The sequence below is a fragment of the Saimiri boliviensis genome, chromosome 7, assembly GCF_048565385.1.
Source record: "Saimiri boliviensis isolate mSaiBol1 chromosome 7, mSaiBol1.pri, whole genome shotgun sequence".
In the NCBI taxonomy this organism is placed as follows: domain Eukaryota; kingdom Metazoa; phylum Chordata; class Mammalia; order Primates; family Cebidae; genus Saimiri; species Saimiri boliviensis.
The window spans coordinates 71,571,083-71,597,180 of NC_133455.1; the positions used below are offsets into that span (position 1 = coordinate 71,571,083).

At 41.7% G+C, this 26,098-nt stretch overlaps 1 protein-coding gene across 4 annotated transcripts in view; it reads right to left on the reverse strand.

Moving 5' to 3' along the window:
* The window catches only part of NEMP1 (nuclear envelope integral membrane protein 1), a 30,229-nt gene that overhangs the window by 489 nt on the left and 3,642 nt on the right, over positions 1-26,098 (reverse strand). The window contains exons 2-9 of one of the 4 annotated variants that reach the window (XM_074402763.1): positions 23,641-23,765; positions 21,408-21,627; positions 19,674-19,746; positions 15,489-15,582; positions 14,916-15,030; positions 13,795-14,020; positions 11,619-11,792; positions 10,407-10,587 (exon numbers count right to left, since the gene is read on the reverse strand). In XM_074402763.1, the coding sequence (XP_074258864.1) occupies positions 10,407-10,587; positions 11,619-11,792; positions 13,795-14,020; positions 14,916-15,030; positions 15,489-15,582; positions 19,674-19,746; positions 21,408-21,627; positions 23,641-23,765 (1,208 nt within the window). Of the gene's footprint in view, positions 1-8,779; positions 10,588-11,618; positions 11,793-13,794; positions 14,021-14,915; positions 15,031-15,488; positions 15,583-19,673; positions 19,747-21,407; positions 21,628-23,640; positions 23,766-26,098 lie in introns of those variants that run through there. The other 3 variants (XM_010337212.2, XM_074402764.1, XM_010337213.2) reach the window with 3 other exon arrangements.

Here is a 26,098-nt window from a genome sequence, read left to right on the forward strand (position 1 = left end):
GGACCCTGGCCTGGGACCAGACTCCCTATCTGCCCCAGTGCTTCTTCTCAATGCCTTACCTCTCACAGCCCCTATTAAAGACACCCAACCTACCCATACCCATTTCAGAACTTCTTCCAAAGATCTCTCCTCCCCTGTCATTGCTACAGTGAGTTTCATTTTTAAAATGGGAACTGGACAAGGCAGAATTATAGAGGACAGAGGCAGGAGTTCCTCCATTAAGAGACTGGGATTTCCCAAAGAAAATGAAAGTGAGGTTTGCTTCCCCAACAAACAAGCAGTTGTCAAGACCTCTGGATGTGCTACAGATCTGTCTATTTTTTATCTCCAGCTTTTACACCCACTCCTGTAACCTTCTGGCATGGACTCTGTCCCAGAGGGACACACCCAGCTTCTTGGTGGAAGTGGGCAAGAAGGAACAGAGTTGGAGCTGCAGGGAGGGTAGCACGGCTTGGCCCCCACGCAGCAGGCACATGGCAGGTGTTCCCTAAGGAGGAAACCTGGCCCTTCTCAGTCTTTCCTGTGAAACTGAGTAGGCAGAGTGGCTGGGTACAGAACAGAATTATTAGTACAATGGTCAATGCCACTCCCAAACAGGAATGAAAGAGACGCATCCTCCTATGCTATTGCATCTCTGAACCTGGGTGGGGGCGGGGAGAAAGGCGGAATGGAAGTGGGGCAAGAAGGGGCACAGGCTTCCTTCTCCCTTCACTTGGCTTTCCCCAAGCTCTAGGAAAAGAGGGCACTTGTCACTTCCCACAAGGACACACCTGAGGAAGCAATAAGAATACCAATAATAGCAGTCTCTAGGAATCATGCAACATTTACCATGAGCTGGGCGGGGCTCTAAGCACTGTACACACACAAATTCATTTAGTGCTTACAATATCCCCACGAAGTACATACTATTCTTGTATTTTCTAGATTTTACAAAAAGCTAAGTCTTTTAACTAATTTGGCAGGGCAGGGTGAGAAGCAGAAGGTGGATTGGGAACCGGCAGCTTCTTTGGATTTGGATTTGAAGGGAGCAGGAATGTAACTGGTTGAGGGTGAGGAAGGGAAAAAGGCAACAGGCCCCAGATGGAGCACCCCAAGGTGTTAAAGAGACACAGTGACAGGTTAAGGCAAGACTCACCCAACACAGGAACGAAGGTGTAACTTCACTGTCCTTTGGAGAATGGTGGATGAAATCTCAATTTGACAGGAATGGGGCATAAGAGTTCCGGCCCCGAGGATGAAGAGGTGGCTTAATGGGAGCTGTCCATGGTTCGGGGATGCCAGGAAAGAGGCTGCCCTCCTCTTGCCAGTGTCCACTCTTCTGATTTTCCCTTTTGCTGCCTCTTCCAACCCAGACTCCCTGTGCTAGTCAAACCAGGAGAGGCCAGAGATGGCTGCTCAGCACAAAGTCCAGGCTGTTCCTGCTGAGGGTGTGGCTCACTTAACCCTTCACAGGCCTGAAGCCCCAGAGGGAGACACCCAAGCTTGTTCTAGGTAGGAAGGGGTATCTGCCTGGCTTTAGCTCAGAGGCTTAACTAAAGGAAGATTCTTGCTCCATTGTCTCCCAAATTTGGAAATGAAAGCTGGAATAAGGGAACTTATAGCCAAGGAAAAGATTTCCCAAAGAGAAGTCAGGAATTTTGTCAAAGACAGGTAGGGCCAAGTACGGTTGCTCATGCCTATACTCCCAGCACTTTCAGAGGCCAAGGCGGAAGGATCACTTGAACCCAGGAGTTCGAGACCACCTGGGCAACATGGTGAGAAACTGTCTCTACAAAGAGTGTCTTCCTAGCAACAACAACAACAACAATAACAACAACAACAACAACAACAACAACAAAAAAGTACCTCCCTCAAACCTACTTTCCCTATCTTATTGGAAGTCAGGTGTGTTAACGAGATTACTTGGAGAGCTAACCAGACAAAATCTCCAAATTCTTCTCCATTTCCCTTCCCCCATGTATCAGGCCCCATCATAGAGACTAAGTGATTAATAATACCTCACACATGTATAGATATCCCAGTTTCATTGAACTCCCCCCGTATTGCCTCACTGAATAGCACTACCCTGAAGAAGGCAATACAGATACTCCATTAAAATGGAAAACTCGAAGCAAATACCAGACTCAGAGAGGTTACACAATGTGCCCACAGTTCCATGCTAGTACATGCAGAATCAGAAACAGAATGCAGCTCCCTAACCCTAAGTTTGCCCTAGGTTGCGACCCAAGTTCTGATATTTCAATTCTTCTTCAGCACTAGGCTACTGAGTAAGACCCTGAGATGCTGTAATAGCTCCCTCTGATAGATAAGAAGTACCCACTCATGCAGCCAGGAAAATTCATAAAAGCAGCAGTCCCCCACTGCCTACCATCCTCTCTCCCAGGCATGCACAAAGAACAAATTAGGTAATTATAGACACTTAATTGAAGACAGAGGCTTGATTCTCCAATTCCCTGCCATGGCTGTTTGGTGCAAGGTCCAAACTCTATTGCTTTCACTGAAGCACTCTGCATAAGCCCAGCCCATCAGCAGTTCTATTATCAACCTGCCTTTACATAATTTATTAATCTACTACATATATTTGAAGGTGGAGGGGGGCAAGGAAAAGAGAGAAAGCTGAGTGGAGATAACATCAAAACATAATGCCATGTGTAGGTCGAGGAGTATCCATGTCCTAGAGGCAGAAGTGGTTACATATCGCCTACCTACCAGTGGAGGAAACAGACCTAGAGTGAGAAAACCACTTTCCCAGGGTCACACCACTGCAAAACTGGCAGAGCTTACACCAAAACCCAAGTCTCATGTTCTCTAGGTCAGGAATCTGCAGCCATATGGGGTTTATCTGCATGTCCACCCATCCACTCAACTGAATGCCTACTATGTGCTTGCTCATGAGAAAATTGACTGTAAAGCAAGATGGTAATCTCAGGCGTAAGAACAATGACATGAACATCACACCTGGGGCAACCAACTGTACTAGTCTGCCTGTGGGACACAAAAGGGGTTCTCTGGACATGGAAATATGAGTGTTAAAACTAGGAAAGTCCCAGGCAAACTGGAACCGGTGGGCCAGCCTAAATTAACAAAATATGAAATATGCATCCAAGTCAACTGGGATTTTCTAATCTCCTGCTTTCTAGGCAAAACTGAAGCTACCGGAACTTATTAGTCTTCCTCTACTCTGACTCCTAAATCACCTTCCTTTCTCCCCTATTAACATTTTAGACCATGGAAGGGGCAAGAGATAACTTTTTGGGGTTATAGAAATTGTCTATATCCTGATTGTGGTAGTGGTTATATAACTGTCTCTATTTGTCAAAACTTAGCAAATTTGTACATGTACACTTCAAAACTGGTGAATTCTATTGTATATAAATTGTACTTCAATGAAACTGGCAAAAAAACAAAACAAAACAAAAGAAAAAAAACACCTAAGCCGGATACAATGGCCCTTGCCTGTAATCCTAACACTTTGGGAGGCCAAGGCGGGCCAATCACTTGAGGTCAGGAGTTCAAAACCAGTCTGGCCAACATAGTGAAACCCTGTCTCTACAAAAATACAAAAAATAAAATAAAAAATTAGCCAGGCATAGTGGCAGGCACCTGTAATCCCAGCTACTGAGGAGGGTGAGGCAGGAAAATCGCTTGAACCCGGGAGGCAGAAGTTGCAGTGAGCAAAGATTGCACCATTGCACTCCAGCCTAGGCAACAAGAGCCAAAACTCCAAAAAAAAAAGAAAAAAATTCTAAATCATTTGATTTCTGACAATTTGGGAGGACAGCAATCTAATTAAGCCAATTCGCTCATTAATTCTCCCACGGATATTAACTTTTAAAAAGATGTTACACAATAAAAATGCAGGTATTTTCAGATATGGTGAGGAGGATATTTGATGGTAGAGGATCTTCCTGGCTCTCATAAATTATCTGGTGTTAATAACATTGATCATACTTAGACTGGACTAAGATGTGCCAGGCAACAAGCTAAATGCTTTTACATCACTGCTATTCAAAATGAGGTCCACAGACCAGCACCATCTGATCACGTGGGAGCTTACTAGACATCCAGAATCTTCGGGAGGCTGAATTGGGAGGAACGCTTGAGCCCAAAGTTCCAGGCTACACTGAGCTATGAACGTGCTACTGCACTCCAGCCCGAGAACAGCAAAATTCTTTCTCTTAAGAAAAAAAAAAAAGAAAGAAAGAAATGTAGAATCTTGGGCACCATAGAAGACTTACTGAATCAGAATCTGCATTTTAACAAAATCTCTAGGTGATTCCCATGCACTTTAAAGTTGGAGAACTGCTTTACACAACTTATCATCTTTATTTATCCTCACTAAAACCTGATGTATATCTAGCAATTATGCTTTTTTAGTTCTACCATTAATGATCACCTATGTCTCTTATTTACCTAGTGGTAGTTATGGGAGAGAAAAGATGTCACTAGTGTGCATTAATCAACATAAATTTATATATGTTCTACATCCTGTTTTCCTCCTTGCCAACTTTGTTTTAAAAAAAAAAATAGACACTGCCGGGTGCAGCACTTTGGGAGGCTAAGGCGGGTGGATCATTTGAAGTCAGGAGTTCAAGACCAGCCTGGCCAACATGGTGAAGCCCTGTCCCTACCAAAAATATAAAAATTAGCCAGACGTGGTGGCAGGTGCCTGTAATTTCAGCTACTCGAGAGGCAGAGGCAGGAGAATCACTTGAACCTGGGAGGCAGAGGTTTCACTGAGATCACACCACTGCACTCCATCCTGGGCGACAAGAAGACTCTGTCTCAAAAAATAAAAATAAATAATAATAAATAACTGAGATGAAAGAAGACGGTACAGAATTAATAAGAATACTACAAAGGATTCCCAGAGCAAAGACAGCCAATACATAAAAGAAAATGAGGTCGGGCGCAGTGGCTTACGCCTGTAATCCCAGCACTTTGAGAGGCCGAGGCGAGTGGATCACGAGGTCAAGAGATCGAGACCATCCTGGTCAACATGGTGAAACCCCGTCTCTACCAAAAACACAAAAAAAATTAGCTAGGCATGTGCCTGTAATCCCAGCTACTCGGGAGGCTGAAGCAAGAGAATTGCCTGAACCCAGGAGGCGGAGGTTGCGGTTAGCCGAGATCGCGCCGTTGCACCCCAGCCTGGGTAACAAGAGCGAAACTCCGTCTCAAAAAAAAAGAAAATGAAAGGTACCAGACTCCTACAGCAGAAGCTAGGCCTGGACATAATTGAAGTTTTTATTCAATGGCTCATAGCTCAGTACAGCCCTATTCTTCTACCCTATATAGAGCTCTTGGTAGGGATCCCATAGCTGGACCCATACGTCTTCCCCCCATCCCAATGGACAAACAGATACTTTATGCCAGGCATCCCCAAACTTTTTACACAGGGGGCCAGTTCACTGTCCCTCAGACTGTTGGAGGGCCACCACATACTGTGCTCCTCTCACTAACCACCAATGAAAGAGGTGCCCCTTCCTGAAGTGCGGCGGGGGGCCGGATAAATGGCCTCAGGAGGCCGCAGTTTGGGGACGCCTGCTTTATGCCATTAAAAAAACAAAGAACTAAAGTATAATCAGAGTAGTTCCTTGGGCCAGAAATAACGTATATATTGCTTTTCTATGAGACAGCGTGGTAGTACAACCTGCTACTCCTGCAAGAATATCCCTTAGAGATTTTGCATCCTGGGAAGTCATCCAGTCCAAGGATGAAGGTAGACCGGTACCGACTCAGGACAGGAAGGGTAGCTAAGAGAAAAAGGGAAATTAACGGCATGCAAAACCATCTCATTAGAAATGAAACTGAGGAGTTAATTGCTGATTACCTGAAAACAAGAAATCCAAACAAGAAAATAATATGTTTATTAAGAAAGACCACTATATATCTATAAAACTTTTATTAAAATTGGAATTAGAAACTATACCAAAAACTTTAAAAATACATAAGACATTGTTTTTTCTTACAGAAAAGAGCGTGAAAATAAGACCCATGGCAAAGAGCCGTCCCTGATAATTTTGTTCCTTTCAAACTTTCATGAAAATTTAAATAAAATTACAAATATTTAAATAACCCTAAGGTATTACCCACAAGCTAAAACTTGCCCAGTAATTCCTTAGCTCTGTTATTTCAATATAAATTCCACAAACATGGAAAATTACGGCAATTGCAGGCTATAACAGTTTCTAATATTCACATTATGAACTATCTGTTATCATAAGAATGTGCTCATGCTACAGGCAAATTCAGAGAAGGTGATTTCACCATTTTCAAGTTATCATCAAGAGTATGAAAGAGGAAGATGACACACACGCAGGGTGGTGTGGAAATCCAAAGCCCCACATTTTGGGAGTCTGTGACAACTCCTGTCCCCCGCTAAAGGTACGAGTTGGTGTTGGCATGAATCTGCTTTGTTTATTCCCAGCAGGCTCTGGCTCATGTCACATAAGGCACCAACATCCTTTTCAAGGTAGTAGCCATCTAGAATCCAACTCAACTGCAACCTGAATCCATAAGCTTAAGTCACCAAGACACCACTGGGTCACAATTATATAGGTTCCCCTAAAAAAAAAATCGATTTATGCTATGTAGAAACAGAAATAAAAGGTCTAGGTGCATCTGCCTTGTGCAATGGATATTTCATATGTTTATTAATTGGTTTCAGTTAATACGTAATATGAAGGCATGATAAATGTGTCAAACTGTTCTCGTTTCAGATAAAATTCTTGGCATTTCAATATAGGTTATTATCTCACATGTCAGACTTGAGTCCAGAGAATACTAGAAGGACATTTAATTTCCTTTCCTCCTACTTCCTTTTGCTACTCAATTCAGAGAAAAGTTATGAGTACACAGCTAGGAACCATTTTTATGTAAGCACCCATCTGAGCCCATCTTTTTTTTCTAAAACAACAAAAAGACTAAGGACAATTACATAATGCATTCCCAAGCCTTTTATGGATATCAGGGACTGGGGGGACTATCTGGTCTATTTGGGTTCTTTCATTCACCAAAATTCTATTATACATGCCAAGAGTTAAAGGGAACACCATCAATGAAGAGAAGAGACACTGGGCCCTAGAATGGAAGCTATAGCACAAAATGGAACAGTGCGACCCAAAGAGTAATCATCAGCATAATTCCCTTTGTAACAGATGTAAAAATCATGAATTTGAGGGGAAAAATAAACTAGTTTTGGTGGGATGCAGTGGCCAACAGGAATTACTTATTAGAAGGTAACGAAGTTACTAAATTTTCCTTGTTTTTCAATCACTGTGTTCTCTTGGTCTCCTGAAGCAATCTCAGTGGAAAAGGAAAGTGAAAGAGAAATGTTTTATGCCACTTGCCTCTTGTATTCTCATTAATGAGAGTCTCTACATTAATGCTCTACACAATTTGGTCAGACTGATGAGAGGTGATAGATTTCCAATGCTGATGAGATATGGAGCCCTGGAGCCCATTTATGGCTTGACATTTGCTGAGCAAGATGCTGACGAGGCAGCAAACATGGCTCCGATGTCCAGCTTACTTCATAGTTATTCCTTCAATCCTTGATGAGACTGGTCTGAGAGATGAGACTGTACTGAAATCACAAGAGCTATAACTGCCAGAGAAAATTAAATGGAGTCTTCAAGTAGTGACTAAGCCAGCAAACTAAGGGGCCAAGAGGGAGACAAGAGCAGCTCCTAAAGAAGGTTGAAGTCAAGCAATCTCCGGGAACACAGAGGCTCTGAAGCATCTGGGTGGAGCCGCAGGCAGGCAGGGCAAGGACACCCAGCACACCAGGGCAGCACTGTCCTTCACTGTCTGAGACAACTCTCAGGCTGCAGAACCAATTGCCATCTCCACTGCCTACAGCTCAGGTCTCCAACTAACAGATGGGGAGTTAAAAAATGAAGTTTGATTTTACTCACCTCAAATCTAAACACAGTGGAAAAAAAACTGGCCTAAAGATGAAAACTGTATTTCATGGGGGTTTATTAAACAGAGAAGGAGGAGAACCTTTCACTATTTCACAGTGCTTTCTCATGGAAATAAAGACATGATCATGAAAAGTCACCCTTAAAGGCAAGCTACCACCTCCCTAAGTAGGGGAGGCACCAAAATCTCCGGAGAATGCTGAGACCACTTGCACAAGTTGAATGTTTTTTTAAAAATAAACTTATGCTTAAAAATGCTAGGTCTCAATTTCTATAACTAAGGTAAAAAATGGTATATTTCAGAAGTTTTAATAGTTCTTCGTAGAGTGATAACATTTTAACATGTACATAATTCACTAGGGTATAAAGGCTTCCCAGTGTAAAGTTCGTTTCACCCTTCAACTATAGCCCACTGCATTTGCCCAAATACTGCTTCTTTTTTCACTATCTATTATATGTCTCTGTCATGCCAACTGAGGTAGTTGTCACTTTAGGACAGTTTAAGGCTGTGGAAAATACTGGTGTAAATAATCAACTGCCCAGCTGGAGGGAAGTCTCAGAGCTGACCCTTTGGAAGTCAGCAATGGAGCCAGGCCTTTCAAAATTACCCACACTAAATGGCTGGTCTAAAGGAGTCATTACAGCTTTTTAAAAAATCATCTGCCTTTGGCCGGGCGCGGTGGCTCAAGCCTGTAATCCCAGCACTTTGGGAGGCTGAGGCGGGTGGATCACGAGGTCAAGAGATCGAGACCATCCTGGTCAACATGGTGAAACCCTGTCTCTACTAAAAATACAAAAAATTAGCTGGGCATGGTGGCACGTGCCTGTAATCCCAGCTACTCAGGAGGCTGAGGCAGGAGAATTGCCTGAACCCAGGAGGCGGAGGTTGCGGTGAGCCAAGATCGCGCCATTGCACTCTAGCCTGGGTAACAAGAGTGAAACTCCGTCTCAAAAAAAAAAAAAAAACAAAAACATCTGCCTTTTTCATGATCATGGTGAGCCAGTAAGTCTGATACTGTGAGTTTGCCATGAGCATCTATCTTCCTGGCTAAAGTAATTACAGATTTTTCCAGGGTATGAGGATGAAGACCACAAAGAAAAAGAATCAAGCAAAGACAGACAATTGAGAATCTGCTTCCTCATAGATGACATTGCTTGCTTACAAGGGGTACTCTGCAAGGGCAAAATAATCTAAAACTAATGCTATTGCAATAACAGACAGCATAAATCTCACATCAGAAACATAATTACAAATAAGTGTAAAGTTCATGGAAACCTGACAACTGAATGAGCACCCAGAGGTATGAAGATAACCTGGAGTCTATTTCCTGACAATGCAAATTATGGCTGCTGCATAACACAAATTTTGTATCAGGAAACTACATAGTTTCAGGGCTTACAAATTAGCCAGATTTGGAGTAGTGTGGGTGGTGAGGAAAGGCTGAAAGGAATGGATGGAACACGTACATGAAGGAAGGGAAAGGAAAAGGAGACAGTTTCTTGATTTCACAGCAACTCAAAGATACATGACCCAATGACTGGAAAAATGGGGAACTTATAAAAAGCATCCAAATCCCCTAAAAATGATAACTTCTCCTAGTTAGCAGGAATAATGCTACTCTGAACATACATAGTTCACAGGTAAGGCATCTGACACTTCCCAAAAGGGCAAAAGCAGGGCAAGAAAGAATGAGAAGGTAAGAATGTTTTTTAAAATGAAATTCAAAGTTGAATATAATAAAAAGCCCTGCAGAAGAGCTACAGGCATGTTCCTAAAGGCAAATAGGACTTTATATCATATGTATGAGAACTAATTCAAAGCTTAAAACAACAGCTCCTGGGGCTTTAATGGATAATCCGTATTAATAAATATGTTGGTGCCCGGGGGTTTGTCACTCTGCTGTACTTGCTGGTTCTGGAACATGAGTTTGTTACATTTTTTTAAAAGACATTCATTTAAAAAACAAAAAATAAAAATCTATTTTCCTCCCAAAACAGTTAAATCAATAATTATTCTCAAGTCACTGAAATAAAAGCTGGAGTGAAGGAAGCTCAGATTTGTGAATTTCTCTCTGGAAGATGGAGACTATAGTCTAAAAGCATTCCCACACTTAACAACAGTTCTTACTTTGGAGAGCCAGCCAGTGACAGAAATGCCATGACTGAATCAACTTTCAAAAAGGAGCTAAAATTCCATGCTGGCTGTGGCCATCCAACTTCTTTGGGAACATAAAAGTGGACTGTTAGCTTAACCAATGGGAAGTGAACTACCACAGCATTCACTACTTTATCCAGTCTCCTTCCTCAGGGATCCTGTAGAGACCTCCCATTTCCAAAGGGAGGCCTCTTTAGGCCTTTTATTTCAGTGGGAGAATGTCTACACTATCTTACTCTGTTTCAAAGGGTTGAAAGCAATTGCACAACACATGCAACATGGACCAAGGCACCAAATCACTCCACATAAAGATAACTGACCACCACCTAGGTTAGAAAGTTGTTCTGTGTGATAGCAGGACACCAAGAATATGAGTCTTCCTCCTCAGAGGACGCTTCCTCATAGATTTCATCCTGGGCAATAATGCTCCCTAATCCATACTCCTGCTCGTGGATCGAAACTTCATTTGGTGTGAGGTGGAAAGAGCCTTCCACAAAATCAGCAAATCTGGAAAACAGAAGATAACACTCATTAGAAATATGCCTCTGTCCTTTCTGGTTTTCTTTCAAAATAAGAACAAATTAAAGCCCTTGTTATGCTCACAATTCAAATTATATTGAGTCTTGCCAACATCCCTGTCCTTACTCTGGCAGGTAAGTAGACTAAAGCATTAAGTTAAAAGGAGAAAAGGAAAGCTGGGATCATAGGCCAATAGCCCTGCAACTCCATCCTGCTTAATAAGCACTTGTCTATTCTTTCTAATTATGAAAGTGCCAAGGTTCCTTTAGTCATCTGTAATCCTGATAAGAGAAGATTAAGGGGCATCACACAGCTATTCATGTTTATAGCCCTATAAACTTTATGCCATCAGGATTCCAAATTGAAACTTCACATATTCATTGGTACAGTTGCTCCCAACTAAAAAGGGGGTGGGGGGAACCCTACCAACTCAGAGAGCAATGCAAAACTCTCAGAAGGGAAACAATATGGTACTGGAGTCTTTCCATCTTAATGCTACAATCAAAGCTAGAGTAGATAGTTCCCTGAGGAAACAGGTTACCTTTTTTTTTTTTTTTTTTTGAGACGGAGTTTCGCTCTTGTTACCCAGGCCGGAGTGCAATGGCGCAATCTCGGCTCACCGCAACCTCCGCCTCCTGGGTTCAGGCAATTCTCCTGCCTCAGCCTCCTGAGTAGCTGGGATTACAGGCACGTGCCACCATGCTCAGCTAATTTTTTGTATTTTTAGTAGAGACGGGGTTTCACTATGTTGACCAGGATGGTCTCGATCTCTTGACCTCGTGATCCACTAGCCTCGGCCTCCCAAAGTGCTGGGATTACAGGTGTGAGCCACCGTGCCCAGCCCGGAAACAGGTTACTTTTTAATGTGTGATTATATATCTACCTTTCTCTTGACTACTTGTAGATTAACAGGAAAACAAAAACCACAAGTGCACGATTCTCTAGAAGTAGGACCTCTGGTAGAACTCAAGGTCACAATTACCCTGATAGATGCTTAGTATATCTGGCCAAGAGTTTACCTTTTTGGAGACTGTATTCGAGAAACAGTCTTCCAAGCAGAGCAGTCTGGACTGTTACAAAATTCTCGGAGATCCTCTAAAGCCTTTCGGGTTTCTACCTCTCCTTGTATCCGATACTCTTCTTCTGTCAGGAGACGAGGGGGGACAGGCTTTTCTGCTGCCTTACACGTCTTTCTGTGCTCACCAAAATAACATTATGAATCATTAATCAGCAATCTATATCTATCCTTACTTCTAGCTTGCTTTAGTGGGCCAAGCATACAGTAGATAATCTGAACATTAAGAGTCATCACTCCTAACTTTTTTCTATAGATATCTTTAGCTATGAGTGACAACTCAGAGCAGTCAGTATTATTCACTATTGTGAACAAGCTCACATTATTTTCCTAAAAATGATAAAATACTTATTTTTTAATGGATGGGAAAATAACAAAAAAATTATGGTATAGGATTGTGGTCTTGGCTGGGCGCAGTGGCTCATGCTTGTAATCCCAGCACTTTGGGAGGCCGAAGCGGGCAGATCACCTGAGGTCAGGAGTTTGAGACCAGTCTGATGAACATGGAGAAACCCCATCTCTACTAAAAAATACAAAATTAGCTAGGCATTAGGTGTGGTGGCTCATGCCTATAATCCCAGCTACTTGGAAGGCTGAGGCAGGAGAATCACATGAACCCAGGAGGTAGATGTTGCAGTGAGCTGAGATCACGCCATTGCACTCCAGCCTGGGCAGCAAGAGCGAAACTCCATCTCATAAAAAAAAAAAAAGATTGTGGTCTAATAACTTGGTTTCCCAAACCGAAGATATCACCTTCACTATAATAGACAACCTCAGAACATTCTGTATTTATTTTGCAAAGTGACAAAACATTCTATGAATTACATCTTAAAATAAGACTAGAACCTCCAGAGCAATCTGAAAGTTAATGAGAAAATAATCTGAAATGGGCCTGGCGCAGTGGCTCACACCTGTAATCCTAGCACTCTGGGAGGCCCAGGTGGGTGGATCACCTGAGGTCAGGAGTTTGAGACCAGCCTGGCCAACATGGTGAAACCCCATCTCCATTAAAAATACAAAAATTAGCCAGGCATGGTGGTGCATGTCTGTGGTCCCAGTTACTCAGGAGGCTGAGGCAGAAGACTCTTTTGAACCTGGGAGGTGGAGGTTGCAGTGAGCCAAGATCACATCAGCCTGGATGACAAAGCAAGACTCTGTCTCAAAAAAAAAAAAAATCTGAAACCAGGAGATCTGAATGAGCATACGGTATAAAAGTGATATAATCCTGCCGGGCGCGGTGGCTCAAGCCTGTAATCCCAGCACTTTGGGAGGCCGAGGCGGGTGAATCACGAGGTCAAGAGATCGAGACCATCCTGGTCAACATGGTGAAACCCCGTCTCTACTAAAAATATAAAAAATTAGCTGGGCATCGTGGCGCATGCCTGTAATCCCAGCTACTCAGGAGGCTGAGACAGGAGAATTGCCTGAGCCCAGGCGGCGGAGGTTGTGGTGAGCCGAGATTGCGCCGTTGCACTCCAGCCTGGGTAACAAGAGCGAAACTCCGTCTCAAAAAAAAAAAAAAAAAAAAAAAAAAAAAAAAAAAAAAAAGTGATATAATCTCGGCCAGGTGTGGTGGCTCACACCTGTAATCCCAGCATTTTGGGAGGCTGAGGCGGGCAGATCCCGAGGTCAGGAGTTTGAGATCAGCCTGGCCAACATGATGAAACCCTGTCTCTACTAAAATTACAAAAATTAGCCAGGTGTGGTGGCACATACTTGTAATCCCAGCTATTTGGGAGGATGAGGCAGGGAACTGCTTGAACCCGGGAGGCACAGTTTGCAGTGAGCCGGTATCACACCACTGCACTCCAGCCTGGGCAAAGAGCAAGCCTCGGTCTCAAAAAAAAAAAAGTGATATAATATGCACCACCTTGTGGTAACAGGAACACATGACATTTTACTAGATGTTTTTATTTTATTTAAAATGACTAGAATAAAAATATAAAAATGCCTACAGAAAGTTTTAAAAAAAAATAGACTCGGGAAGGAACAAAAGTGGAAATACAATACAATGACTTTTCATTAACAAAGAGGCTCCCATGTCAACACCTCTGTATCCTCTTACTGCAAATGCATCCCACACTGTACATGTCAATAAAGTTACACTGCCTTTCAGTCACCTGTAGGTGATGTACAGCCACTGAATAGGGTATTCCAGGTTCTTAGTACACAGAGCAATAATGATAATGGCAAGGGCAATATGTGGTATCTGGATGCCAGAATACATGAAACACAGGCCCAACAGCTGCAAGGTCCAGGTCAGCAGGTTGATACTTCGTTCATTCTCTAAGGGCCCATACTTGTAACACACTGCAAAACTCATGAATCCAACTGTGAGGACATAGCCTGTAAGAAGAGTTATCAAAAGACATTCTTTTTCATCTATACTTGGTAAAAATAATTTGTGTGGAAAGCAGTAGTAAATTTACTGTATAGCATCCATTGAACAAGGAAATCAGGTAAGATTTTAACTTAATTATTCACACTTTTTTCTTAAAATATACTTCTCTAAGTTTCTATCCCTTCTGTTGTCCCATATTTATTTGGTTTGAATAAAACATTAAAGCTACATGTTGAACAACCCTGAAATAAGTCTATTTAAAAAAGCCAATATATGGAAATCCAGATTAGTCACCTCTTAAAGGATAAATCAAAGGTTACTATCTGTATGACCAAAGGATTTTTACTTTGTAGATAAAATCTACAGCAGTTCATTGAGAAATGGAGAGAAAAAAGTTAACCGCCGAGTCCTTTACTTAAGGTCCCCAAGTATATTTAAAATATGATTACATTAATAAAGTCAATTTACAGCTTTTCAGAGAGATGTTTATTGTGTAAAGAAAGGTATACTTATAAATACCAACAAATGAATGTCTTCTCCTTAATAGCACCATTCTAATTTAAGAGGTGATCATTGTAGAGGGAGGGGTTAGAAATATGTGAAAAACTGTGATTTTTAAAAAGTTTTAAAAAATGACATGGGACGGGTGTGGTGGCTCATGCCTGTAATCCCAGCACTTTGGGAGGCTGAGGTGGGTGGATCACCAGGTCAGGAGATCGAGACCACCCTGGCCAACATGGTGAAACCCCATCTTTAAACATAAATAAATAAATAAATAATTTTTTTTAAAAAATGACATGAACTATTAAATCCCATAAGCAGTCAACATCTTTTCATGATCAAATTAACTGAAACAGCCTATAAACATACAAAAAGGAAAGCAAAACCAACAACACTTACTTAAAAGATACTGCCAGTAACACCTCCAGATCTCTTGTAAATTTTTAAAAACTAGTTGAATGAGGTACAGAGAAAAAGACCAGCCTCCCACCAGGATGACGTAAATGGGACTTTTCTAAGACAGAGAGTAGAAGTGAAAGCAAAAAGTTACAACAGGCTTTCCATACATAAAAGAAGCAAAATGGAACTATGATTTAAAAAAAAAAAAATTCAACCTACTCAAAATGCACCAAAACGACTTCTCTTAAAAAGATGTCCTTTATACTTAAAATGATACAGTCTGCAAGGAACACTGGGAAGAGGAGATGCTAAATAACTTAAAAGCCTGGCTATATAATTAAAAAACAGGAAGGAGACTTTAATCCCCCTCTGGGCACAGGATTTTATATAAAGAGAGAGAATTTATAATCAGGCTCCAAGATTCATCGTGGAAAGTACCTTTCTGAATCAAGGAGTAGGACATTGACTCATCAGCCATCAATACACATTTTCAATGTTCTAAGATTACCCAGGAAAACAGTCCTTCAGCTATCCAAATTCATCCTAGCTGCACATGAGGATTCTGATACTTACCTTGGGCATAAACTTAGATAGTATAAAAATGATGATTAGTAGAGAGGCCACAATTCCCACACTAATCCCGGTGGAGTAGTAAAAAATTGGACTTCTGCAGAAAGAAAATGTATTTCATGACCATATGCATATATTTCATACATAGCACTGTTGAAACTAGGACAACTAACCCAGCCAAAAGATTGTAAAAGGTACAAGATTAGAGTGCTATAAGCATATATCAGAGATATCTCAAATTTGGTTCCAGACCGCTGCAATAAACCACATATTGCAATAAGTGAGTCACACAAATTTTTTGGTTTCTCAGTGCATATAAAAATTATGTTTACACTATACTATTGTCTATTAAGTATACAACAGCATTATGTCTTAAAAAAGTATATTCCTATGGGTGGGCCCAGTGGCTCATGCCTGTAATCCTAGCACTTTGAGAGGTCAAGGCGGGCAGATCATGAGGTCAGGAGATCGAGACCAGCCTGGCCAACATGGTGAAACTCCATCTCTACTAAAAATATGAAAAAAAAAATTAGCCAGGTATAATGGCACATGCCTGTAATCCCAGTTACTTGGGAGGCTGAGGCTGGACAATTGCTTGAACCTGGGAGGCAGAGGTTGCAGTGAGCCGAGATCGCACCACCGCACTCCAGCCTGGCAACAGAGTAAGACTCCGTCTCAAAAAGAAAAAAAAGTATATTCCTTAATTAAAAATACTTTGCTTAAAGACTGCTAAACATCATCTAAACCTTCAGTGAGTCATCGACTTTTCGCTGGTGGAGGATCTTACGTCCATGTTGATGGCTGTTCTTATCAAAGCGGTAGTTTCTGAAGGCTGGGGTGGTTGTGGCAATTTCTTAAAATACAATTAAGTTTGCTGTATTGACTCCTTTCATGAAGATTTCTCTAAAGCATGCAATACTGTCTGATAGCATTTTACCAGAGAACTTCTTTCAAAATTGGAGTTAATCCTCCAACAGCATTAGCCCTTAACAAGACGATCACCCCTCCTATGAAGCTAGGCACTTACTTCTCTCTAGCCATGAAAGTCCTCAATGGCATCTTCTACCAGTATAAGGCTATTTTGTCTACACTGAAAATCTCTTTAGTTATAGCCACCTCATCAATGATCTTAGCTAGATCTTCTGAATAACTTGCTACAGCTTCTATAACAGCTCTTGCTTCACCTTGTGGTTTTTTTTTTTTTTTTCTCACTCTCTTGCCCAAGCTGGGGTGCAATGGCGTGATTATGGATCACTGCAGCCTCAATCAATGGGCCCGGGTGATTCTCCCACCTCAGCCTCCCGAATAGCTGGGACCATGCCTGGCTAACTTTTTGATATTTTTTGTAAAGGAAGGATTTCACCATGTTGCTCAGGCTGGTCTCGAACTTCCTGGGCTCAGGTGATCTGCCCACCTCAGCCTCCCAAAGTGCTGGGACTACAGGTGTGAGCCACCACACCCAGCCCACCTTGCACTTTTATGTAATGAAGACAGCTTCTTTCTTTAAACCTCAAGAACCAAGAACCTTCACTAGCTGCAAACTTTTCTTCTGCAGCTTCCTCACTTCTCTTAGCCTTCAAAGAATTGAGGAGTTAGGGTCTTGCTCTGTATCAGGCTTTAGCTTTAAAAAAAAGTTGTATCTGGTTTAATCTTCTCAAAAGCCAACTAAAACTGTCTCCATATCAGCAATAAGGCTGTTTCACTTTCTTATCATTTGCGTGTGCCCTGAAGTAGCACTTTTAATTTCCTTTAAGAACTTTCCCTTTGCATTCACAACTTGGCTGACTACTTGGGACAAGAGGCCTAGCTTTCAACCTATCTTGCCTTTTGCTGTCCTCACTAAGCACAATCATTTCTAGTTTTTTTATTTAAAGTGAGAAATGTATGACTCTTCCTTTCACTTGGAACACTTACAGTCTACTGTAGGGTTTTTAATTGGCCTAGTTTCAACATTGTTGTTTCTCAGAGAATAGGGAGGCCCAAGAAGAGGGAGACAGACAGGGGAATCACCAGTTGGTGGAGCTGTTAGAACACTCACGACATTTATCGATTAAATTCACTGTCTGATATGGTTTGGCTGTGTCCCCACCCAAATCTCATCTTGAATTGTAGCTCCCACAATTCCCACATGTTGTGGGAGGAAACTGGTGGGAGATAATTGAATCATGGGGGCAGTTTCCCCATACTGTTCTCATGGTAGTGAATAAGTCTCTTGAGACATGATGGTTTTCTAAGGAGTTTCTCCTTTCATTTGGCTCTCATTCTCTCTTGCCTGCTGCCATGTAAGACGTGACTTTTGCATTCCACCATGATTGTGAGACCTCCCCAGCCATGTGGAAATGTGAGTCCATTAAACTTCTTTTTAAAAAAAAAAAAAAAAAAAAAAGATGAGTTTCACCATGATGGCCAGGCTGGTCTTGAACTCCTGACCTCAGGTGATCCATCCACCTCGGCCTCCCAAAGTGCTAGGATTACAGGCATGAGCCACCGTGCCTGGCCTAAACTTCTTTTTCTTTATAAATTACCCAGTCTCAGGTACGTTTTTACCAGCAGCATGAAAACGGACTAATATGCTGTCTTACATGGGCATACGGTACCCCAAAATAATAGCAATAGTAGCATCAAAGAGCACTAATCATGGATCACTGTAACAGATATAATAATCATATGAAAAATTTGAAATATTGTTAAGAATTACTAAAATGTGACACAGAGACACAAAGTGAGCACATGCTACTGGAAAAAAAAGGTGTGATAGACTTGCTTGACACAGGGTTGCCACTAACCTTCAATTTGGAAAGAAATAAACCATCTGTGAAGCACAATAACGTAAAGCACAATAAAGCAAAGTGTGCCTGTATTTGCCCAAAACCTGAGGTCAGAGAACTGCAGAGACTGATACTATGTAGTTACTACCAGATTATGAAGATTAATATCAAAGGGTTTCCCTCAAATAGTTCACAATAATAAACCTCTGCATCATGTCCTATTCCCATCCCCATCATCTCTCTCAACCTGATTATTATGATTTTTTGAGACAGGGTGTCACTTTGTCACCCAGGCTGGAGTGCAGTGGTGTGATCATGGCTCACTGCAACCTCAACCTCCAGGACTCCAGTGATCCTCCTATTTCAGATTCCCAAGTAGCTGGGATTACTGGCACACACAACCATGCCTGGTTAATTTTTGTATTTTTTTGTAGAGGCATGGTCTCAGTATGTTGCCTAGGCTGGTCTTAAACTCCTGGGCTCAAGTCATCCTCCCCCTTCAGCCTCCCAAAGTGCTAGAATTACAGGTGTGAGCCACCACAACCAGCCCTCATTCCAGACTTTTTCTACCAGTTATTCCTCCCTCCCTATTTCTCTCAGCATCCCCAAGATAAGGAACAACTTCCACCAACCCCACTCCAGCCCAACTTCAAACTCCAATTTGTTAATCTTTCATTCACTACTCCAGAAATACTTTTTACTTGTATATAAACTTAATGTTGATTTTATCTTCATTCAATGTTTGTTACCTATGTTTTCTTCATATTAGTACACCTGTCTTAGCTAGTAGGTTCCTAAAAGAAGAAAATGAATAAGAACTTGATTTTTTTTTTTTTTTTTTTTTTTGAAACAGGGTCTCCCTCTGTGAGCCAGGTTGGAGTGCAGTGGTGCGATCTCGGCTCACTGCAACCTCCGCCTCCAGGCTCAAGCAATTCTCATGCCTCAGCTTCTCCAGTATCTGGGATCACGATCACAAGCCACCACGCCCAGCTAATTTTTATATTTTTTGTAGAGACAGAGTTTCACCATATTGCCCAGGCTGAGCAGCTGATATTTGTCTCTTTACATCTGAACAAAATGAAACTCATCAACCCATGGATCTGTAAAGATGACAACTTAACACATTACTTCTAGCAATACAGAGGGTGATGATGTTCCATTTCATTGTATTGACTAACTCCTATCAATCTAATGATGGAACAACCTAATGTGAGAATTTCATTTTTGCCAATATTGTTCAAATAAGAAAAAACAAAAATCATAATACACATTAAAGCACTTTTAAAAATATCCAAGCAGGCAATGGCCAAGCCATAAAGGTTCAGGAAATGGAAATGGCAGTACTTAATAGTTATTATGATAAAACCCAAGCAGGATAGATTTGAGCCGTGTCATCCTGCACACTAGTCTTAGAACCTACCTGCTTAGCAAGTCTCCACAAAACAATAGCATAAGTCCAAGAAGGAAAACAAGAAAGAGTTTGGGATCAAATCCTGAAATAAATAAAGATTTCTGCTTAATAAGGGAACAAAACAGCTTAAGGCATTATAGAATAAAGACAATATTGGCACTATTCATCAGCTACAGTAAAAATAAATGCAAACAGCCCATCTAAAAAGCATTGTAAATCCCACCTAAAGCCTGGGCACCCTTCTAATGTATAATTAGGTCTCTGTCTAACCCGTATTTGCCTGAAGATCTTATTTCAACTACCTATGCTAAGGTTAAAATAAACTCAAGCTTCATTTTGGACAGAGCTATATACATAGTACCATCAGCAATTCATGTAATCACCCACAAGGGGTCTCTATCACTCTGACTTTCAAGTTTTAAGATACCCAGAGTCATGGAATTCAGCAGATTTTCCCAAAACTGTGGGTCAGGGCCTTGTGTTGTTCTCTAACTGGGTGCTTTTCTTGCCCAACAATACCACCTACTTCCTTTTGCCACAGAGCACTGTGCTGGAAAAGCCTACACGCAAATAAATCTCACTCAGGACCAGGGGGCCCTAGCAAAGGCCCCTTGGTGGCATACCAGATACTCCCACAGCTTTCACATTCAAGAGCTGTAAGTCTACAGGAGGCCCACAAACAGAACAGGAGCAGAAGGAATCAGTAAATGTGGAAGGAACGTCAAAAAACAAGCCAACCCTACATAACCAAAGAACCCTAAGGCAAATGGAAGGCCACAACCTATTTCATAGCTAAACCTGGAAACATTTCTGCTACTTACATCCCAGGACCCTGTATAGTAACCAAGGGGAAACAAAGTTAGAGAGAATTCAATAGGATTCGCCTCCTCTGAAACTTTCTCAGTCATTTCCCAGTTCCACTGAGTAAGTTTTAAACTGCAGTGATCTTCATCTTTATTTATGGTTCCACAAATACTCTTTTTACTTGTGATTTTTTTTTTTTTTTTTTTTTTTTGAGACAGTCTTGCTCTATTGCCCAGGTTGGAGTGCAGTGGTGCAATCTCAGCTCCCCACAACCTCTGCCTCCTGGGTTCAAGTGATTCTCCTACCTCAGCCTCCTGAGTAGCTGCGACTCCAGGCACGCACCACCACGCCCACCTAATTTTTTTGTATTTTTAGTAGAGACAGAATTTCACACTGTAGGTCAGGCTGGACTCAAACTCCTGACCTTGTGGTCCACCCACCACGGCCTCCCAAAGTGCTGGGATTACAAGCGTGAGCCACCACGCCCAGCCTTTACTTGTGAATTAATATTCAATTTTACCTTTCTCCAATTTTTATTGCTTAGCCATTCACATCTTCAAATGTAGGCATGTACACATCAGACAGTTACCTTTGTCTAGAAGTGTCCAGAAGGTAGAATACATCTACCTGATTTACTCTAAGAGTATTTGATATATATGCTCAGGGCCATCAGTAGCACACTGTATTAGGAATAAAAGTCTTCACAGTTCTAGGTAAAGGAGGTACTCAGAATTTCCTTAGGTGGAGTTTCAATTCTAGGCCTAAAGTGTCTGACGTCAGGTGAAGTCTCCATGAACTGTTTGGAGCAGTGGTATACTCAGGGTTATCATCAACCCACTGGAGCTGTCCTGGGCGACTTCTCAGTCTCACTAATTATACCCTTCAAAACTCAGTCCTTATCACTATAGAATCCATCAGAAAAACAGAGGTGAGACTTACTCCGGATCACAATGACACTGTACTTGGTGTCCTTCTCTATAATCTCAACTTTGAGGCAGGTTTTTGTGCTGTATAGACCCACGTTAACATAGGTGTCATTCAATTTCTCTTTTAAAAAGGAGGAAAAAAAGTTCCAGATACTAAACTGCTCTAGCTCCTTCAGTTTCTCCTCATTCTCTACCTGGATGACTCGAACCAATTTGGAACTATTTACTCGGATCTGTAACACAAATAAAATCAGGATGAGAAAAAAGGAAGTAGGAATTTCAATTTTTCACAAATACAATTTTTTTAAAAACCCTCAGAGTAAACAGCTAAATTAGTAATAGTGCCAGTTTTCCACAAAGCTTATCAGGAATATAGAAATGCAGTGGCTGAAACACAATTGGGCAAATAACACTACACATGTTACAGAGACAGCTGTTAGAATATCTTCTTGTTAACATGATCTGAATCTACTATTAGGCCTGAACATAAAGGAACAAAGACTTCCAAGCTGAAAGAGTTATCAATAGAGATATGTGAGATCACACAAAGCAAAAGTCTATAATATTAAGAAGATTGCCAGGCATAAACTGTCCCAGAAAACTAAAAGTTTTCCATAATGACAGGCTGAGTTCAATCTGTTGTCACAAGTCACTGATTATGGGTAAATGTTGGTTATAATGTGCCCCAGATAGAGTATGAATTTTTTATCAGACGATTTTTTAAAAGAATTTTTTTTTTTTAATTCACAAATCAGCCAGGCGTGGTGGCTCATGCCTGTAACCCCAGCACTTTGCAAGGCTGAGGCGGGCCGATCACAAGGTCAGGAGTTCAAGACCAGCCTGGCCAATAAGGTGAAATTCTGTCAATACTAAAAATAGAAAAATTAGCTAGGCATGGTAGCACATGCCTGTGGTCCCAGCTACTTGGGAGGCTGAGGCAAAAGAGTCACTTGAACCCAGGAGGTGGAGGTTGCAGTAAGCCAAGGTTGTGCCACTACACTCCAGCCTGGGCAACAGAGTGAGACTCTGTCTTTAAAAAAAAAAAAAAAATCCACAAGTCCACCCTTCTGTTTTTGATGTCAAAACAACAAATGCCCTTATCAGTAACTATGCTTATATCAACTACAACATTTCTGAAAGACTCATTTTGTTCAATCATTGTTACGGCCAGACATTCTTGTTTGCCAGGTGACTTAACAGTGTTATGAAATACATGAGACCAAAGTCATTCTACAGCTCAGGGGGCTTATAAAATATCTCATGTAGGCCGGGCGCGGTGGCTCAAGCCTGTAATCCCAGCACTTTGGGAGGCCGAGGCGGGTGGATCACGAGGTCAAGAGATTGAGACCATCTTGGTCAACATGGAGAAACCCCGTCTCTACTAAAAATACAAAAAATTAGCTGGGCATGGTGGCACACACCTGTAGTCCCAGCTTCTCGGGAGGCTGAAGCAGGAGAATTGCCTGAACCCAGGAGGCGGAGGTTGCGGTGAGCCGAGATTGCGCCATTGCACTCCAGCCTGGGTAATGAGCGAAACTCCATCTCAAAAAAAAAAAAAAAAAAAAATCTCATGTAGAATTAGAATAGAATAGGAACAGCAGGGTAAAACTTTACAGCCTGTAATTCCAATACTCTGGGAGACCGAGGCAGGCAGATCACCTGAGGTCAGGAGTTTCAGACCAGCCTAGCCAACATGATGAAATCCCATCTCTACTAAAAATACAAAAAAAAAATGAGCCAGGTGTGGTGGCACATGCCTGTAATCCCAGCCACTTGGGAGGCTGAGACAGGAGAATCGCTTGAACCTGGGAGCGGGAGGTTGCAGTGAGCCAAGATCGTGCCACTGCACTCTGGCCTGGGCAACAGAGGGAGACTCCGCCTCAAAAAATAAAATAAATAAATAAAAAATAAATAAAAAGAAAGAGGGGGGTGTGTGTGTGCATGCACATACCCATGCTAGAAAATGAAGGATAAGAAAAGGAAGCAGTTTCTTTGGGTAAAGGATGGAGAAGGAAAGAAAGTTTATCTTAGAGTACTACAATATACTTGAGAAACCAGAGAGGAATACAAAGTAGGCATAAATGCTTATTGATGAAAACACAATCAGGATAATCTCAACCCTAACAAGATGTTAATAACTTTTTTTTTAAGTATGTGAAGGGGAGAAAAGTGTCAAAATACTCACTAATCAACAGCAGACATAAATTTACAGAAGCTGCCCCTGCCAGAGGATTCCAAGTTATTACCTGTATCCGTGTCCATATATCATGCCATTTTGGGATAAGCACATTTTTGTAACAGAATTGTTGGCTGGCACGCTTTTCACAAACTTGGGATTCCTGAAGCATGACCACATTTACATCAATTTCAGCTTTATGCAAAGAAAGGAAATAAGAATTAAACATAATAAGCTAATAACTACAACTTATTTAATGAAAAAGTTTAAATTAACCACTTTCCTAAACTTTGGGTTAAAACATTAGCCAGACTGAGAAATAAGAAAAAAAAAATGAGAACTAAGGCAGAGTCTTATTTCTGTCATTTAATTATTTAAATATTACAGTCATTCAGTCAGACAAGTAATAAAAACTACTACTAAGTATTAAGACATTATGCTATCTCATTTAATGCTCCCAACAATGCTATGAGGTAAGCACTCTCATAATCACTATTTTATAAATGAAGAACTGATGTTTAAGAAAGGTTAAGTAATTTGCTCCAAAATCACACAACTAGTAAATAGCCTGAGATTCACCCCTAGGTCTGACTACGGTCTTAAACACTAGATATACTGCCTGTCTTATAAAGGAATAGTTAAAGTAAGCTAAAGTCTGTTGATTTTCTCTAGCCCTTTCCTGAGTAGAACAGAATTGGTAACTTTTTTATTTTATTTTTGAGGCAGGGTCTGGCTCTGCTGCTCAGGCTAGAGTGCAGTAGTGTAATCATAGCTCATTGCAGCCTCAAACTCCTGAGCTCAAACAATCCTCTTACCTCAGCCTCCCAAGCAGCCAGGATTACAGGTACATGCCACCACACTCAGCTAGTTTTTGTTTGTTTGTTTGTTTGTTTTTTCAGAGACAAGGTCTTACTACAGTTGCCCAGGCTGGTCTTGAACTTCTGGCCTCAAGCAATCCTCCCACATTGGCCTCCCAAAGCACGGAATTACATATCTGCTGCCACAACCGGCCAGCAATTTTTTTCTTTTTTTCCAGACAGGGTCTTGCTCTGTCACCCAGGCTGGAGTAGAGTGGTGCGATCTTGGCTCCGAGCAACCTCTGCCTCCCAGGTTCCAGTGATTCTCCCATCTCAGCCTCCTTAGTAGCTGGGATTACAGGCATGAGCCACCTCAACTGGCTTTTTTTTTCTCCTAGTAGAGACAGGGTTTCACCATGTTGCCTAGACTGATCTCAAACTCCTTCCTAGCCTCAAATGATCGACCCACCTAAGCCTCCCAAAGTGCTGGTATTTATGGGCGTGAGCCACCGTGCCCAGCCAGCAATACTTTTAACATACAGTACTTTAGGAGGATACTGAAAGATTATAAGGTTGCTTCCTTCCAGTTGTTTTGTTTCACATCATGTTTTAAGAGTGGGCAATGATTACATGTAGTCCCTCTGGTTTACCAAAATGGAAGATTCTCCTCTCAATTTAGTATCAGCTAATTCAAGGTTTAAAAGTGAACACTGTCCAGGCCAGCATGGTGGCTCACACCTGTAATCCCAGCACTTTGGGAGGCCAAGGCAGATAGATTACTTGAGGTCAGGAGTTCGAAACCAGTCTGGCCAATGTGGTGAAACACAGGTTCTACTACAAATGCAAAAATCAGCTGGGTGTGGTGGCAGGTGCCTGTAATCCCAGCTACTTGGGAGGCTGAGACAGGAGAATCACTTGAACCCTGTGGTTCAAGGGATTGCAGTGAATCTTGCAATCTCCAGGGGGAGATTGCAGTGAGCCGAGATCATGCCACTGCACTCCAACCTGGGCGACAGAGCAAGAATACATCTCAAAAAAATAAACAAAAGAAAAGAAATAAAAAGTTGGGGCCAGGCGTGGTGGCTCATGCCTGTAGTTGCAGCACTTTGGGAAGCTAAGGTGAGGGGAATGCTTGACCTCATTTACATCAAGTTGAGACCAGCCTGACCAACACGACAAAACCCCATCTCTACCAAAAAACAAAAACAAACAAACAAACAAACAAACAAAAATGGCCAGGCACAGTGGATCATGCCTGTAATCCCAGCTATGGGAGGCTGAGGTAGGAGAATCGCTTGAACCTAGGAGGTAGACAAGCCACTGCACTCTAGCCTGAGTGATAGAGCAAGACTCTATCTCAAAAAACAAATAAAAATGTATACACAAAGATGTTCACAAACTTACAACAATGAAAAACTAGAAATACCACAAATATCCAACCAACAGTACAAGCCACCAATACCCAACAAACAGTACAAGCCAATATACAACCAAATGTTTACTCCAGAAACATTAAAGAAAGAATGATTTTTAGCCAGGCAAATGGCATGTTCCTGTAGTCCCAGCTACTTGGGGAGACCGAAATAGGAGTTTACAGTGAACCATGATTGTGCACTGCATTCCAGCCTGAGTGAAGGCCGCCTGTGGTGGCTAGCGCTTGTAATCCCAGCACTCTGGGAGCACAAGGTACGCAGATGATGAGGTCAGGAAATCTAGACCATCCTGGACAAG